The sequence below is a fragment of the Rattus rattus genome, chromosome 11 (assembly GCF_011064425.1).
Source record: "Rattus rattus isolate New Zealand chromosome 11, Rrattus_CSIRO_v1, whole genome shotgun sequence".
In the NCBI taxonomy this organism is placed as follows: domain Eukaryota; kingdom Metazoa; phylum Chordata; class Mammalia; order Rodentia; family Muridae; genus Rattus; species Rattus rattus.
This window is the reverse complement of record NC_046164.1, coordinates 85302631-85321613: the sequence shown is the minus strand read 5'-3', so window position 1 is coordinate 85321613 and position 18983 is coordinate 85302631. Positions and strand designations below refer to the sequence as shown.

The following is an 18983-nucleotide window of genomic DNA, read 5'->3' as shown; positions in this document are numbered from 1 at the left end:
TGGTTGTCCAATGCGGAGAAATAAGCCCTGAAACCCCACACATACAAACAAGAAAAATGGACACTACAGGTTGTATTTATATATTTGTGCAGATATACATATATGCCTGTTTCATAGTCATAATGAAAAAGGAGTTATTAACTTAAGAGTGGGAGTCATGGGGAAGGTGGAGGAAGGGTACCTGGGCGGGGGAAGAGGAAGAGGAAGAAGAAATGGGTGAAGAGAAAATGATGTAATTGCATTCCAATTATTTAAAACATTCATATAAAACTCCCCAGGGTTTTAATGTCCCACACCTATAATCACAGCCCTTGAGACATTGTTGAAAGATGACTGAGTTTAAAATCAGTCTGGGCTACATAGTAAGAGCCTTTATGTTTTTTGGTCAAAGAATAAGGACCAAAAAACCCCAAAATATGTACGCTTGAGTTGGTGCAATGGTTTGGATGAGAACTGTCCTCTATGGCCTTGGATATTCAATACTTGGCGCCTAGTTGGTGGTCCTGTTTGGAGAAGTGGAGGTTCTGTTGAGATTAAAATTTTCACACTATTTTCATTCATTCTTACTGCTTCGTGCTTGCATTTGCAGATGGGGGTTCTCATTATCCTGTTCCTGCTACTGGGCCTGCAGCCTGATGTCATGCTTCCCCACCATTATGGACTCTAACCCTCTGGAATTGTAAGCTAAAATAAAGTCCACTGCAAGTTGCCTTGGTCATGGTGTTTTATTACAGTGTAGAGAAGTAACCAATATAGCTAGTTATAAATGAGGCGTGGATCATTCAGCATTTGATCTGGAATCAGGCTTTATGAGAAATGGGTCTAGAAACGAAGATTGAAATGCTCATTCCATGATTTTGTATATATCTTTACTGGATGGATACACTCCCAAGTCTGTGCCTCTATCACGCTCTATGAGAATGCTTTCGATTTCACAGTGATAACAAAATTAAGTTCAATAGCCTTGGGGAACACGAATTCCTACATAAACCAGGCAGATGTTGATAAAAATCAAATTACTACGGAATCTGATTTACCCACACAGGGCCGGAGAGTACAGCAAACACTGGTTCCCAGAGGCCTAGTCCAGACCTGTGTCCAGGAGGTTACCTTATACACTGTGCCAAATGCTCCTGAACCCAGCACTTTGATCTTTTTGAATTCCGTTTCCTTTAATATCCTCAAGTGGGCTTGGTTCGGAGCTTCTCCGCTGGGTGTGAGAGGTTCCACGAGCTGTGAAGAAGGGAGCAGACCAGAGATGCTAGCACCATATCCCACAATATGCTATACGCAGAGTAGATTTATTCAGTGCAAGAGTGGGCCATGCTGTGACCAAAGGAGCAATGTGTTCAAAAGGAGCAATGGATTTTCTTTGTAATATACATTTCTTAGTATGTACTTAGTACAGAAGTGATACACACTAGAAACACAGATCCACTACTATAGGTGTTTATCACAACATCTACACTTGAGGACTGCATTTTCCATTTCTGTTTTCACCGTCAATCAGTTTTACTTGGAGTACGGTGGCAAGAAAGATGCTATACCACAACCATTTGGGTCACCTCTGGAGTGCATAATACCTCCATGCTTATGGAGGGTAAAGGCTTCATAATGCAGTGCCAGACAAAGGCGCTGTGCTAAGGACTGTGAGACCTAAGACCCATGCCGTAGAGATGTCACAAAGGAGCAGTCACAATAAGATTTCAATCCCTCTGTGATTATTTTCCTAGGTACACAACCACGTGCTACCCTCAGCCAGGCCTCCATTAAGCTTTCTATTTCGAAAGGAGCTGCCTAAAACATGTATGCTTTGCTGAATGGAGAGTTCCAAATAGAACATATTGTGTATAATTGGACATTTTTGATTCTTCCACCCTAACTTCTAATTATTAATGACAATTATGTACATGTTACAGTTTGGGCAAGTGTCTTTGAAAGACCCATGTGCTAAAAATGAACCATGAATTAGGAAATAGTGTGGCCGTTATGAGGTTGGGACTACAAGGAGGCTTTGAGGTGACTGGGGTCAAGGTCTAGTCTTTCCTCACTAGCTTCACCTTCCTGTCATGAGGTGATTAATGCGCTCCACCACGCACTCCTGTCCAAAGCCCAAAGCAACATTCAACCTCTTAATACTATGAGTCAAACGAACCTTTCTTCTTCAAACACAGATTATCAAGGGTATTTGTTATAGTGCTGGAAAGCTATGACAATGTCTAATATATAAAATTCTACATTACAAATTCTCAAGGAAGGGTCTTTTCTCCTGGACAGCAGTTGATGGTAACGAGGATGTTTTTGATCCAGAGGCAACCAGGCCTCGCTGCTCACCTCTCTCTCTTGAAGCAGGCGGCGTAGTGTACGTTTTCGGACAATGTGACGCCTTCGCATGAAGAGGCCAATCCCAAGGGCCACCACTACTATGAAGAGGAGGCCACCCACAATCCCAGTGGCGATGGATGGGATCTTTGGCCTGGAATGAGAGACAAGAGAAGGTAATATAGGCATTCCATACATGTCCTGCACCTTTTGAAACAGTGATAACATTTAAAATCATCTCAGAAATTGATATATGGGTGGTTCATATAGGGGAATTGACTGGCGGCTAAGTTCCTAGGCAAGTTTTCCAATATTTATAGTGTCTCTGCCTGAAGTCGCTTTCCTTTTCTGCACTTAAGAAAATTGAGGTTTCAACCGAACTCCTCTCATTATTACAATTATTTTTATAGTCATTTGATGAAGAAATATTAAGCTAAAATTAAAAAAACAGTCCAAGACATAACACCACTTTTTAATGTTTTATTTTTTTGAGAATTTCATACATGAACACTATTTTTATCAGTAATACTCCTCCTGTTTCCCGCCAACTCCCCTCACGTCCCAAGTTGCAAATATATAAACAAACGTGTCCATTTAGTATTGCCTATATGTGTATGTGTTCACGGCTGATCACCTGAAATTGGATAACCAATCAGGGGCTTGTCTCTGGAGAAAATTGATTCTCCCCCTCCGAGCAGACATTACTTGTCTGTTGCTTTTCATGCAGGGGTGGGGAGTTTTGAGATTTCCAGTGCTGCCATTGTGTGGGTAATGTTTAGACATCTGACAATTCAGGGGCGAATTTCTTTCACACATAGAAGACACCAAGAGTAGACATCCTGGTCTTTTGGCTCTTACGTTCTTTCTACCGTCTCTTCCACGATGTTACCTGAACCTTAGGTGTGGGGCACTTTAATATAAGTAAATCCTGCTTTTCATATGAACTTGCATTTTGCACTTTCTAGGAGGACATAAATCACTGGGTATTTTCCCATAGCCATGTTGGGAGACCTTCCAGGCACATTGAAACCTCTGATGGGGTCTTCTATTTTTAATGGGACCCCTATGTGAATGAATGAGCTCAATGGAAGGAAAACCTGATAAGCTTTAGATATAAAAAGCATCATCATTGTGGTGATTGTTGCCCCAATGTAGCCTCAAACCTCAGGAATCTGTTAACTTTGCTCTTTCACCAAGGTCAAGTCTAATTTTGGGAAGATGAGAAATCAGAAGTCAAGCCTTCAACCTCACTAAGTACTATCTGAACTAAAATTACTAATTCTGACTTTGGAATGTTTAAGGATTATTTTTTCAATTGTTTTATGATGGTGTGGTACCAGGTTAAAAGCTGTTATCCTCAAGAACCCACCTCCATTTGAATTTCTGTTAAATTTATTCTTCTTTTCGGGAGAACGTGTTAATGGATAGCAAAAATTTGGTGTCAGCATTATTTACATACCGATAAGGTACCAAAGTCCCTATAGACCTGTCTTAATAGAATCAACTGTACATCCTGAAATGGTGGTTCGCAACATTTCCTTCTTAAGGAGTACAAGTCACCTCCTGAGCTATAGAACTACTCCTTATTAATAAAATTAATGAGTTTTCACCAGCAAAAGTGCTCATTGGAATATATGAGGAGTGATTTGTTTCATAGCACGTATTGAGAAGCCACAGTAGCAAAGGCAGGTGGGTTAGAAAAGAACACCGTTAATAAAGAAATGACGGCAAAGAATGGTCACTGACTGTTTTAAAGGTGGGGATTGTATAGTAAACCATTTAAGAAAGTCCTGGAGCCTACCTAGGAAGACAGTGGAGACTAGGGAGTGTCTTTGGAGACTCAGAGAGGAGACAGGATTAAGAAGGGTTCCGAGTCTGAGACAAGGCTTTACTTTATTTTACTATTTCAGTTGACAGCAGAAGGGATCAGCCACCACAGCATGAAGTTAAGGAAGGGAGTAAGGGGAGGGATAGTTGTAGACATGTCCATGACTGGGGTACAAGCCCGAGCATCAGGCAGGCATTTTGTAGACAATCTCAATTCTGCACTAGATGCTGGCTGCTGACACCACTGTTGCACGAAGGCTCTGAACGGAAATTCATCCATAATTTAATGTTCCTCTGGGCAGCATTTCAGTCAATAGTTGGAACTGATCAGAAACAAAATGATGAGGGAAATTCATTGACTTTGCTGGGCAATGTGTTTCAAGAAGAAAGAAAAGAGAAAATGCCCCCAAGACAGACCTTTTCATTTGACAAAAAAAGCCCTTCACACCATGTTTGTGACATGACCCCTGGGCTACTGAGAGGGAAAAGAGGAGACTTTAAGTAGTGCTGAGCCTTACTTTAAGCATCTGTACTTGTAGAAACAGATACATAGCTAGAATGGGCTGGACCATAGTGTTGACCTCTTGTGATGCTAGCACAGCACTGTCCATCACACATGCTGTCCACTGACCAACACAATGGACATAGGGCAAGAGGGTGGACCTGAGACCTGTGGCTTTCCCAGAGGATTTGGAAGAAACTGGAAGGCAAGGGTTAAATCAGAGATGCCTTCTGGTCTTAGATCCAAAAGGTCTATGAGATCCAAAGTCATTGAACATACCCTTCCGGTGGTTGACATCCTTTAAGGCCTGGCCCAGCACATCTGTAGAAAAAAAAAACCCCACAGCTTTTTCATTCTTCTGCATTGGCATTTGTTTGATAATTTTCCATAGTAAGTCATAAAGCAATTGTGGTAAATTACTCTTATATAGCTATAACCATGGTGATTTCAAAACTGGGTAGTTACGAATGTATTTTCTATACATTAACTCAATTAAATAAAACTATAGCTTTGTTTGTTTAGTCAGAAACTAATTTTAGAGCCTTCAATAAATCAGCCAGGTCATTACTGAAAGGTAACACTGTATCTAGTTTTCATACAGCTGACACCAAATGTCAGGATGGACAGGAGAGCAGTTATGCCAAAGACCGCATTTGGAGCCACACCCTAAATAAACACTGTTTCTACTACTGGGGACAGGAATTGGTTCTAATCTCTACCCTCTGTTTTTCTTGGATTTTGAAGGCTTAGTTCTCTGATTTTTTCCCTTGCTCTCAGATAAAGCCATCTGCAATGGTTTTGGTCCTTCATTCATAAACCAAGTTGGCTGGTATTGCGTCTATAAGTAGTGGGATGTACAGAAGGCCTTCTAGGTACACAAATAGATCATCAAAGAAATCTAGGAAGCATTCTCTAATGTCAGTTAGACTCTCCTTCAAATACAGTGTCTGGTGGTTAGTTTCTTGTCGAGTGTGAAACACCAGGAGCCCATGCCTGCTGAGAGGACTGACAGTTTGACAAGCTGCTGAAAGTGACACTGGACAATTGCCATTAATTGTCAACAGGAAGCTGGGATCAGTGAGCTCAGAGGGAAAGACGAACCAGTTGACCAACAGGGACAGTGGCAGCACAGATGATGCATAGGGAAGGGTTGAGGCACCACAAGAGTAAGAAACCCCCAGGAAAGCTTACAGTGCTTCCCTTGCCTTTGGACTCTCGATGTCGAACCAAGGAGCTTGTATTGGTTACTTCTGTCATATTCTGTCCCTCACTCAACTCCTTCTTTTATTGTAAGAAATTTATAATTATAATTGTAGTGACAGATTCACGGAGGCATGCAACTAAAATGGGCAAATTCTTGTGGGACCTTGTTTAATTTCACAGGACAAGAATTGTCAAGAAATGTTCCTTTTCTGTTTAATTTAAAAATCAATTTAAAGACCACTGTGCCTCCAGTATCCTTACATACACTGAGGTGATCATATCTGTGGCTCTTGAAGCTATGTAGGTTCCTTATGCTGTGGTCTGGCTTCTAACACGGCTGGCTCATAAATTGTGAGGATTGCTGAGTCCTATAAAATATTTCCTTCACCATGAAAATAGGAAAACATTACTTTCCCAAAACTTAGAGGGCAGTGTGTTAGATGACATATACATTACAAATATTTAAGTGGGGAAAGGTGTCTTCATTTCCAGGTGTCCTAATCAACGTTTCACATCCATCTAATAATCCACTTTGGTCAAAAACTTTCTGTGTAATTCATTACTTTGAGATAAGTACAGACAGTAATAGTAAGGCCATATCAAAGTACATGTGTCTCATCTGACTTAAAAGAATTCGGATGAGAAATATAAAAAAATCAGACTAAACACACACAATTTAAATGTACATTATGAACAAATTCTGTCTTTCTGTGCTTGAAAACTATTTCTTAGTCAAGGTAAGAATGCACATTGATAATTCTTCCTGCCCAGTGACTTTTTGGGTCTCCCTTAAAGCCAACAGTGCATTTACATGCTAATACATAGATACACATTTATTTGCAAAATAGAGAAGAGGGGAGATGTTCATTCATTATATACAGCTCAGGCAGTTATGTTTTAGGGAGTCTGCTCCAAAATTGCTTATGCAAGAAAAATGGGCTAATTTAAATAGGAGCAGAGCACCATTTTCATAACTTTGCAGAGTTTACGAACTGGATGAAGTGCCCAGCGAGGTGATGCACTCTCGCAGAAAACTGGACAATGTTAAATTGCTATCACAGAGGTGGCCAAGTTCCAAAACCCACAGCCGAGTTTGAGAACTACTCCTTTAAAAATGCAAATGACTCCTTATCAGGATAACTGGAGTCTCAGATCAGCAGCCCAAGCTTCTCCTAGTATTGAAACATTGTTATCCTACTCGGCACCATCAGATATCAAATGTTGACTTCAACTATCATTGTTTCTGATATTATTCTGGAGATTCTGAAGACTCTGTTTACACAATCAGAGACTTTTGGAAAAAATAAGAATAAAATATTTAAAGATACTCTGACTGTTTTCCTAGAGCACTAATTTATCTTAACAGTCACAGTCATAAGTTTCACTGTCACCTCCACGAATGTACTCACTGGCACCACCATCACTATCAGCCACATGGTCACCATCACCACTCTCCACATCACTGTCACCACCGCCGTCTACAGCATGACTATCTATATCACCTTTGTCGCCATTATCTACGTGACCATTATGACTATCAATATTATAACCACTATCACCACCATCCTTACATCTCTACTGTCCTTGCTACCACCACCAGTATGCTCACCACCACCCATACCACCAGCATTCACCATTCATTGATCATGTGCTCACCCTGTCTTAGTTACTATTTCAAGTGTATTACAGATATTAATTCATGATCACAAAATCCTGAAATCCATGCTGAATGATTTATTATTGTATTTTAGGGAAAAGTCTAGTTAGATACACAGCATATTAAAGTCATATAGTTGGTATTGGAGAGATCCAGAGAAAGAATAACTGTCCTGAGTGAGGATGACAATGTTAGGAAATATAATGAGATGCATATTAAATATCTTTATATTTATAAATTTATAGTATTCCAATAAACCAGATGGATAGAATCAGGACGTCTCTGCAAATTATACTAAAAATAGCCTTATTTTATGTTGTAATAGCTTAAAGATCAAATAGGCTTTAAAAAGATACTTTGAAGCAATATTTTAGGAACCATTACTGTGTGTGTGTGTGTGTGTGAGAGAGAGAGAGAGAGAGAGAGAGAGAGAGAGAGAGAGAGAGACAGAGACAGAGAGAGAGAGAGAGAAAGAGAAAGAGAGAGAGATAGAGAGACAGAGAGAGATGGAGAATGCTCTGTGCAGTCTAGAAGTTAACACCAGTTGTCATTCCTTAACCACAACTGCTCCTGTTCTGTTCTTTTTGTTTTGTTTTGTTTGTTTTGTTTTGTTTTTGCTTTTTGAGTCAGGATCTCTCATGTAACTGAAACTCAGCAGAAAGTCCCACTTCCTGCCTTCGTCTTTCTAGTACCGGGGTTACAGGTGTGTACTGTCATTATTCCTGACTTCCTTTTACATGGGTGTTGGGGATCAAACTATAGTACCCATGCTTCCATGAAAAGCATGTTACTGCTTGAGCCATATCTCCAGCCTCTTTCCCATCCCCAGCCTACAACATCCCTATCTCAACCTTATTCATAGAGGGGGAAGGGAGAGGTGACAGCTGGGCGGCCATACCCATCCATCACCCTTTTCCATTGTCATATGCACTGTCAAAGAACTAAGACTACGTGACACAAATACCTCGAGATGCTTGGTGATATTCCCACCAGTCTGAGACCTGTGCACCAGCACACCACTGCTGCCACCATGACCATGGACTTGAAAGATCTTAGGATCCTGGCTAACATGCAACCCCTATGTAACCCACTGCCTGAATGTTTAGTAGACATTTCTAGCAAACGCATTCTCATGCAGTGTTGTAGGGGCTGGGCTACACTTACCCATAGGTACAGTTTGCATGGCAGAGGCGGCAGACGTTATTGGCATCTGCAAACTTCCAGACCAGGGTGTTGTTCTCCCCCATGATGCCCGAAGGGCAGGTCTTGACACAGTGGGGACCATCAACGTAGTGGGCACACTTGATGCAGTTGTCTGGCCCCTGAATCAAGGTATAGAAAGGGTTGCACATCTTTGATTTCTTTTCAAAAATAACTTTCTATTTATAATATTTACTATGAGAAAAAAGCCAAATAATATACATATTCTTTAGTATCATTGTACATGTGCATGTAGGTCTGTGCACCACTTGTCGTGTGCCTGGTGTTCATGGAGGGCAGAAGCATGCATCAGATACTCTGGAACTGGAGTTACAGGTGGCTGGGAGTTGTCATGTGGGTGCGGGAAATCAAATCCTGGTCCTCTAGAAGAGCAGCCAGTGCTCCTAACCACTGGGGCGTCTCCCCAGCCCAGTGCAGAAGTTTTAAAAATATATGACAAGTTCTGCGATTGCTCTCGTTCACTCTGCCTATGACAAGATAGATTTTTCTGACTGTTCTTGACTTAGATTTACTTTAAAAATCCTTTTAATTAATTAATTAATTAATTAATTATGTAGCTATGTTTATGTGTTTGTGGGTGAAAACGTGGAGGTCAGTGGACAGCTTTTGAGAGATTTCCTTCGTGTGCAGCTAATTGATGGAATTCATCGGGCTAGGCAGACAGTGGGTTTTATCATTGTGCTTGTATAAAGTAGATATATTCATAGAAAAATATTATATATTTTTATGTCCAAACATAAATTAAACCGCATCCTTCACCTTATTTTAAGACATTGTGGCCACCATACTTGTCAGAGTCATGTCGATTGGCCTACATGTATTTTACAACCTTATCTTCCTTGCGTATCTCATTTGGAGTTAAAAGGAGTTGCTGAGGGAAGCCGGACGTCCACCGCTGAGGCACACGTAGGAGCAACCCTCTTTTGTACCTCTCCAGGGAAAAGGAGGTGTCCCATGGCAGTGCTGGCTACAGAATGGACTTGTGAATGGGTAGCGATAGGTCCTGTCTGTAAAACGTAAGAGCGTCCTTATAAAATCCCGAGAAACAAAGGCAGTGGGACTGCTTGGGTAATGTGCTTCACATTACAAGGGGACTGAAATGAAGTGGTTAAGCAAGGCTTTTTCCCTCGGCTCCCTTAATGGTTCAGCTTTGTCTGCTCTGAGACTGAACCCACTGAGAGTCAGAGCACAGGAACACTAAAGCAAGAGCAGCGATTACACTGTACCAACGAAAACTCAGCCCGGAGCTCTGTAAGCCTGCAGACCAGGGCTCATGCTGTAACCAGTCATGCCAACAGCCCAGATCTCTCAACTCAGTTCGGTCACACTCTGCTTGATGGATGGGCAACTTCAGAAACACGTTTCAATGTGGGCAGTTAGATTTTGCTGTTGGAACTCAAACTGAGTCAAAGGCTTGCCTGTGCATAGCATCAAGTACTAACAGGGCATTGCTGTCAGAGGAATCTAAATTCTCGTTTATGTTCCTTATGAGTTTGCTGCTATATGTTTAAATAAGCAATAGAACTTTTTTAAAATGCTGGAATTTCTTTAAAAATTGTAACTTGGGTTTACTAAACAATATTTTGCTGGTGTTTGATTGAAAGCTGCCTGGCACTCTCTAAGCCCTAGCATAGGATGTCCTGTGGCACAGTGAAGGACCGGTCAAGGGGAAATGTGTGTGCAACACTGGACAGACAGGTGTGGGGCATCTCTACTCAGCCTGGCCACCTTTCACGATCAGATCATGTGCAGCTCTTCCCTGGAAAGGGCTTGCATGGCTGTCTTTCCTAGTGGAGATGGCTTGGATCATTGATATTTCTGTTGATGCTGTTAAGAGTGGACAACAGCAGAGGGCTCTTACCCGGCCTGTACAGGTGATGTTCATGGTCTGGGGGAGACATTCTGGATGGCACTGGATGCATTCAGAATTTTCCACAAACTCCCTCGGTTCCCTGGGGGAAGAGCACGTGAAGAGATCAGTCCATACTCTGAGCAGCTGCAACTATTTCAAGCAACACAAATGACCTGTCCCAGAAAGGTCAAAGGGTCAGAATGCTGGAACTGCTTTGAAATATAATGTGCTGAGGTCGACTAACAGAACCTCAGGTCATCCCTCAGACATCTTTCTTTATAATCAGAGTTCTTTCCTGACATTTTTTAATAGATGTAGCTTTCGATTGCTAGGTAAGAAAACCGATTATGAAAAACATCTTTATGCGACGTCCCTTCCCTCTAAGACCAAATTCAAGCTGGAAGGAAATGGTCACGAAGACTGAGGTATAGGCAAAGAATCAAGCTCGTTTACTTCTGGGTGCTCTGGAAAACATCTTCCTCTGGCCTGCCTCTCCTCGTATTGTAGTGTTAAATACATTAATCCAGTAGCAGACTTCGCCCAAGTGGTCTTTCCTTTGCCTACTTTAGTAGTTCAGGCTATGTTGGCTACATCAAGGAAGAAGCAGAAGAGATACAAGAAGTGCTGTAGGGGGTTGGGGATTTAGCTCAGTGGTAGAGCTTGCCTAGGGAAGCGTAAGGCCCCTGGGTTCGGGTCCCCCAGCTGGAAAAAAAAAAAAAAAAAAAAAAGTGCTGTAGGAGGCCATGGAAGCAGTGGTCAAGGCTGAGCTGCAGAAGTGGCAAGAGGCCAGCTACTTGACAGGTGAAGAAGAGGCAGCTGAACAGCTTGAGAGGGGCCAGAGCGGGCACGATGGGAATGGCAGTAGTAGAGAGGACAGAGAGCTGAGGTTGAAACATAGAGGACTGTACCGAGCAGGAGAAGAGAAATTGCAGGTCGTGGTTGCTGAAAGAGTTCCAGAGTAGTGCCAAGATTTTAGAGGCAAGGGTCTCAGATCGCCTGGGCCCAAGAATTACAACAGTCATCATTGCCAGGAACTGAGAAACCCATAAGATAGCCCCTTCTTGAGGCTGCACCACATGCTACTAAGGGCTAGGGAATTCCAATGTGCTAGATCTCTACACACACTGTATCCTTTAAGAGTCCTACATGGCAGGCCTATGCAAGAACACTAAGACTTGTAGACCTAGGGTATCAATAGACAAACAATCAACGAGGGTGCAATACAGTCCCACCTGCCTGTTGCCACTAGTCACTTCTGTCAAACTGAGAAGTATACAAAAGAAGCCAATGACCAGCATCAGGCTGGTCTCTCCCTGTCACTTCCTATATGGACGACCAAAGGGCCACAGCCAACTGACTAGTAGTTAAAGATTGGGAAACAAAAAGATCCAGGGGAATTTTCTGAGCAATTTGTCTCAGTTTGTCACTTCCAGATAGCAATGAACAAAGGCAGAAATGAACCCACACACCTAAGGTCACTTGATTATTGACAAAGGAGCCAAATCCATCCAATGGAAAAAGATAGTCAAATGGTGCTGGTTCAACATCAATATGTAGAAGGGCACCAGGCATCCCCCACTGAGAGGACCTGGGTTTCTGGGTAAAATGAAGAAGATTTGAAAAAAGCTGAACAAAAAATGGCTTATGCTCAAGATCAAGTCTGTTTAAAACAAGTAAGGAAAGGACACTATGTCATGGCAACCAACATGGGACAACAGTTATATCAAACACCAGCTCAAAAAAAGTTAGACCAAGAGGAGACAAATAACCCTATTAAAAATGGGGTCCTAAGTGAGGAATCAAGAAAGCCTTAGGAACTCAAACTTGTCAGTGAGAATTTCCTCCCTGCTCTGGAGAAAGAGGAATATTTTCTGGGTTAAGAACCCTGGTCCACATTAAACCCTGAGGATATACCCAAAAGTGGAACAGGATGGATGACTATGTTCCCAGCATCATCTGTAAGTCACATGGATACTCTTCTCACAATGGAATATTAACTTTCCGAAGTTTATGAAATTTTAGGCAAATGGTTGAACTGGAAAAATTTCCTTAAGCTATTCACAGAAAAATAATGTCACTCTCTATTAGCCCTTCTTGAATCTAGATTTTTCAAGACCAAAATGTGAATTTACCTTTTTAAAGGGGGAACAAGAATCATTATCAGGGAAGAGAAGGCAAAAGATTAAAACAGAGAAAGTTTCAGAGCCTGATATTGAAATTCTCATTGTATGCATATGTTGTACTTTTTATTGATTACTATTTTTGTAAAGTTATTTATTTTATGTATGTGGAGACACTGTAGCTGTCTTCAAACACACCAGAAGAGGGCATCAGATCTCATTACAGATGGCTGTGAGCCACTATGTGGTTGCTGGGATTTGAACTCAGGACCTCTAGGAAGAGCAGCTGGTGCTCTTAACCACTGAGCCATCTCTCCAGCCCTTACTGATTAGTATAAAACAAAGCAAATATATCAATTACTTCTTTGTCCCTGGTTGTATTAAAATTGTTTAATACACCAATCTATGATGAGTGTATCCTCTGCATACATAAAACTAAAATTAGTTAGGATATACTCTATGTTGATATATCTTAATTCAGTGGGAATAGTGAACTGGAAAGGAAAGGCCAAATATCCATTCTTCTTGGCTACCTTAACCACTGTGTCTGTTCTATCTTGAGAAATTCATGTAAAATGAAAATCTGAAGTATTTTCAGTAAAAGAGACACGAGAAATGATCAGGCTGGATTAAGGAACCACGAGAAACTTACTTTCTAATGTGGTGACCATCTTGTCAGAAAACAAACACAAAACAATCAACGACAATATCAAGAAAATGGAGAAAAAGAAAAACTTAGCTTGGGTAACTACAAAGCCCTAAAATCAGCACGGTGGCTTATTTCTTAGTTACACAAAGGCTGAAAGAATAGCGTCTCACCCCTCCAGGATGTTGCACTTGTCCACGCACTCCCTGCCTCTGCTCACGTTCTGGCAGGAGACACAGTCCGTGGGCTCAGGGCCCCAGCAGCCTTCCGAGGAGCATAAAGGATTACAGATGTGGTTTGTGGCCTCTGAGAAGACACAGTGATACATGGGGTCAGTTAGGGGACAGTAACAGGCGGGATCAGAAGAAGTGACACCCTTCTGAGGGGTTGTGTGCCCTTCACAAGTCACAGCGGGGTTCTGGAGATAGTGAGACGCCACGGCCTCTCTTCTCTGTGGTGTTCAGGGCATCTTGAACCTGGCTCTGAGGAGGCATCAGTGATAGATGTCGCAGCTGACATCTGACAGCAGGGAAGGTTGTAGGTGCTGGCGGTGTGTTGGGCGCCATGCCAATAGCGTCACATACAGGATCCCATGTCACTGAGGGCTGCCATGGTACCGAAGTCATCATGTATGAATGGGAGTCAGAAGCCAGAAGAGATTAAAATAAGCAAGACAAGTTCCCGAAGCCCAAGTGGCCCAGAGGAGTTCTGGAACGCATCGTTACCTCTGCCAGAGTTCAGAGCCTTAGTACAAAGCCAGGTGCAGTTGCCAGTTTCCAAAGCTGATTTAATGTTTTAAAACCAGAGTCAGGAATAGAAATGCAAATCGTCACACATTCCTTGATGTGTATGTGTGCATGTGTACTTGACTATAACAATCAAAGGCTGAGGTACGCACACAACTGTCTGCACTAGTTTTGTTTCTTAAATTATAGATATTTAGTAGCCTAGACCTTAGAACATATGTTACCTTACTCATTGATATGACCACATAGTAAGGGGTTTCTTTGGATAACAGTTTAAGAAGGGATATTGTTCATCCCCGTGGTAGAAGCAAGAGGCCAAGTGTTCAAACACACGCGTCTGCTGGGAACATACTCAAACCACACTTCCAGCTCCATTTCATGCTCCCAGGTCCCATAGGATTATGAACATCTTATAATGAAAAATGTGTTCATTCCATCTTCTTAAGTCTTTCAGTACATTTTCCTATTTTTTTTTGTAGAGAGTATGTACGCTCATGCCACTCTGTGTGTGTGTGTGTGTGTGTGTGTGTGTGTGTGTGTGTGTGTGTGTGCGCGTGCGCGCGCGCATGTGTGTATGTGTGTAGGTCAGAATACTATTTCTGGAAGTTGGTTCTCTCCTTCCTCCATGTGAATCCTGGGAGTAGAACTCAGGATGCCATGCTTGGCAGTAATGTTCTTTTCAGCTCAGTCATCTCCCTTGCCCTTGACAAATCTTTAACACTATCAATATTGTTCAAAAGCCACAAAGTCTTATTTTTCTCCAGAGACTCAATGCAATCTTTTAGCTGTCAGCCTCTGTGCAATCAAGAAAGTCAGTCACTAACTTATGAACAACAATGCCAAGCAACCAGAGCTTCCAGGGACTAAGCCACTACCTAAAGACTATACATGGACTGACCCTGGACTCTGACCTCATAGGTAGCAATGAATATCCTAGTAAGAGCACCAGTGGAAGGGGAAGCCCTGGGTCCTGCCAAGACTGAACCCCTAGTGAATGTGATTGTTGGGGGGAAGGCGGTAATGGGGGGAGGATGAGGAGGGGAACACCCATAGAGAAGGGAAGGGGGAGGGGTTAGGGGGATGTTGGCCCGGAAACTGGGAAAGGGAATAACAATCGAAATGTAAATAAGAAATACTCAAGTTAATAAAGATTAAAAAAAAATGGAAAAAATGGCACATGGTAAACATTCCCACTTCAATGAGTAGAATCAGTGCACAGCAGAGAGTCTGGATCAAAGCAAAACTGAGACCCAGCAGAATTATTGAAGAATTATCCATGTCTTTGTAATTCTGTCCTTCCAGGTCTGTCCCTTGCAGTGTGGAAGAGGTAGCTGTTTGGCCTGCGCTATGCCACACCTGCAGTCTTCCTTAGCAGGCATTCCATTGTCCTGTCATCTTTAAAATCCTAGCGTGTCCATGGCAACTCAAGTCCATCTTTATAGGCTCACACAGCCTCATTCCACCACCCCAAGCCTGCCAAAGAGCACCTGGCTTGACTGGCTTTCTGTAATCTTGCCAAAGGCTTGCATGACCCCCTTCATCCTTGTATCTTTCATGTGTATGAAACCAGTACCCTGTGGATGAGGCTGCCCATTTCAGTGGCCAGTTAAAGATGTACCCTGGCCTCCAGAAGCAGGCAGTCTCTTCAGCAGAATTCTCAGTCTTGGCGCTCTTCTTTCAAGTGAATGTATGTTCCCACAAGATGCACCTTTTGGTGGGTGGGGTCTTACCCTCAGGGTGCTTTTTTCTATTGTCCCCGTGTGATTACACAAGGTTTCTTTTTAACGTGTTAATATCTTTACTGTTATAATTGCTTCCTCAGCACCTGATCTACGTACAACTTTAAATTCTCTCCTTTGCCTAACAAACTGCACACTGTCCTATGTCACTGTTCACTTTCTTCTCCAGCATGCTGCAGACCTGGATAAGAGCAGTGAGTAGGAGCCATGGTACAGCCTGAGTGCTATTCTTTCTGTTTTGAGATATCCTCCACCAATCAAATTAGGTCATTGCTTTCTAATGACCTACGTTCTCAGGACATAGGCAGAATGCAGTCAGATTCATTACCATAATACATCACAAATGGCCTCTAGCTCATTTTCTTATAGTGTCTTTGTTCTCCTCTGAAATCCGATGGGGTTGGGGATTTAGCTCAGTGGTAGAGCGCTTGTTTAGCAAAGCTTAAGGCCCCTGGGTTGGTCCCCAGCTCCAAAAAAAAAAAAAAAAAAAAAAAAAAAAAAAAAAAAAAAAGAAAAAAAAAAAAGAAATCTGATGAACCAGGTTTCTACCGTTCATATTTCTGTCAGCATTATGGTTTTCCAAACTCCCACCAGGATGGCCTTTTGAGCAGTGCTTACAAAATTCTTGAGCTTTCTCAAAGTTCCAAACTTTGTGGGGAACATTCCTCCCACAAGCTAGCCCCAAAGGTCTAAGAACCACATCCTCAAATCCATCAAAGCCAAGGCTCCCCTGCTTGGCATTGATTTTCTTTACTGCTTTTCTCATTACTGCAACCAAATACCGGACAAGAGCAACTTAAGGAGAGACAGGGTCGTTCTGATTTACAGTTTAAGAAGGGGTTCGGTCAATCATGGCAGGGAAAGCATGCCAACGGACATATGAAGGAACATATGATCTCACTGACACAATAGGAAGCAGAGAATACACAGGATGTGGAGCCCTCAGGCTGGACTCCCTCTAGGGACGATTCACCTTGTAAAGGTCCCACAACCTTTCCAAAGAGCACAGTTAGGGACTCAGACACATGAGCCCATGGAGGGATTTTCTCATTGAAGCCACACAAGGCAAATTCACCCTATGAGATGAGAACATTCCAGAAGTGATTTGGATGCTGGTGCTACAATTACGAATCCCACAGATTTTAATTCAATGAGGGAATGAAAAAGAGCCATTAGAACATTTGGGGAGAACCTCTTCAGTGTTTCTTCCCAAAACAAACCACCTCTGGGAACTCCCTGTGTAGGCGAGACGGGACAGAAACTTACTGCAGTCCTTTTCAGCTCTGTTGTTCATGATTTTGGTCTTTTGATTGGGCGTCCCGAAGAGTTTTTTCCAGTTTATGGTGTTTGCGTAGCACAAATTTCGGTTCCCAGAAATAATCACATCCCCATCACTGATCTCCTTGAGGGAACGCAACCCCAGTGATGTTATGTTCAGGCCGACAACCGCCAGAGAAAACTGACCACTAAAAGGGGGAGGAGAAGAAAAATTGTATTGTGTGTGGCAGCGAAAGCAATGGGTCATCCTCATAATTTAGTTTTTCTGGGCCACCAAGGTTTCCTGAACACCGTGTGCCAGTTATTACTAATCATTCTGTGAAAAGTGTGAATCACAACTTTTAAAAAATGTAAGTACTATTTTTTTTTTTTAGATTTCTTCAAGGAAAAGACAGTTTCGCATTCACTTATCTTTAACCTTGGCTAAACTGGAGGGCTGAATCAATGGCTTCGTGTCATTTCATTTACTATATTTATAGTTTTCCTAGAAATCAAGAACATGCTTTCTAGGCAACATCCAAACCCACTGTAAGTCAATACTAGTATCTGTCCATCTATCCACCACTCAGCTCCCCAGTCATGTTTATTGAACGAATATCTGTGGTTCCACAATGCCACACAGTTAAATATTTGTCTCTTTATTCAGGGAACCTGTCTAAAGATGATATAATCATACAGGCAGAGCTGTTTGAATCCATAGAAATAAATGCAGTTTTAGTGAGCACTATGTCAGCTGAGGGTAAATAAATATTTCAGGAGCGCCATGGAGGAAAAGCATGGGAGGGTGACTTTCTCCAAGCATAGTTCATATCTGAGACCCAGACAGCAAAGCTTGTAAGATTCTGCAGGTATGAGTCTAGATGAGAGTTGGTCAGATAAGAGAGAATGGAATCCCAAACCACAGGATGCGTGCACTCAGGGAGGGCAGGGAGACAGAACTGGGACCGATGGGTGAGGTCAGAGCACAGCTGGGCATAAATAGTCCCATGTGATGGATGGACACACACACAGAAGTGGTGTGTATTTGTAGGAATCTTCTTGACACCAGCCTGAGGAGTGAGCCAGCTGAGACGGGACAAAAGGAAGAGAACAGAAGCCGAGGGGCTAAAGAACAAAGTTTAAAGCACTGGTTGGCAGGTCCTCTTCCTAGTCATGCTTTATTCTCATTTCCCTGCTTCATGAATCATCTCTCCTCACAGCCTGTTTTCAGGAAAGTGAGAGGTCCGGGGTAGGAGATCCACCACCATCACTTACTGGCAATTCTCCTCGAGCATATGCCCAGAGAAGCCAAGGAGTCAGGGTCTGCCTGGGCTCTTTCTTCCAGGTCAAGCCCCAGCCTTTGGAGAGTCACCTCAGGAACTAGTCATCCCTGAACTTAAGTGCTTAAAACTAAGCACCAGGCTCCTGTGCGGCCGCTGGACACAGGGTGCTAACCCCAGAAAGAGAGCATTCCTGAGACTCTGAGAGCAAAGGCAGGAAGCAAAAGTAACAGTATGCTTAGTATCGGAAGTGTCTATCTAAAGGAGTTTTATGGGCAGCGATGTATATCCCGTGTGTACGGTGCTTTGACTTGTTAAATATTCCACGATATCAGTGGAATGAATGGTGTTAGTGGTGGTGCATTTCAGAAAAAGCTATCACAATCAGAAAGTTTCCAAGGCAGATTTGACCTACAGATTTCCAAATTTCTTTTCCTCACCACAAATCATAGGATTTCTTCTACTCTGTGAAAGCTCATCATCCCTCTCCTATCTCTTTCTGTCTCATTAAAATGACATGTTGTGTGTCTTCACCTGCGTCACTATCAAATATCAGCCAAACACAAACAGGGAGACGCCCTATAAAATGCCCAGTCATATTTCCCCAATGT

The 18983-nt window shown here is 42.4% G+C and overlaps 1 protein-coding gene across 1 annotated transcript in view; it reads right to left on the bottom strand.

Annotated features, from left to right (window-relative positions):
* Positions 1 to 18983, bottom strand: part of Egfr (epidermal growth factor receptor) — a 164591-nt gene that overhangs the window by 21205 nt on the left and 124403 nt on the right. Inside the window, exons 12-18 of the mRNA XM_032916153.1 lie at positions 17102 to 17301; positions 13524 to 13656; positions 10594 to 10684; positions 8676 to 8833; positions 4931 to 4972; positions 2335 to 2476; positions 1111 to 1233 (exon numbers count right to left, since the gene is read on the bottom strand). Of these exons, the coding sequence (XP_032772044.1) occupies positions 1111 to 1233; positions 2335 to 2476; positions 4931 to 4972; positions 8676 to 8833; positions 10594 to 10684; positions 13524 to 13656; positions 17102 to 17301 (889 nt within the window). The remainder of the gene's footprint in view (positions 1 to 1110; positions 1234 to 2334; positions 2477 to 4930; positions 4973 to 8675; positions 8834 to 10593; positions 10685 to 13523; positions 13657 to 17101; positions 17302 to 18983) is intronic.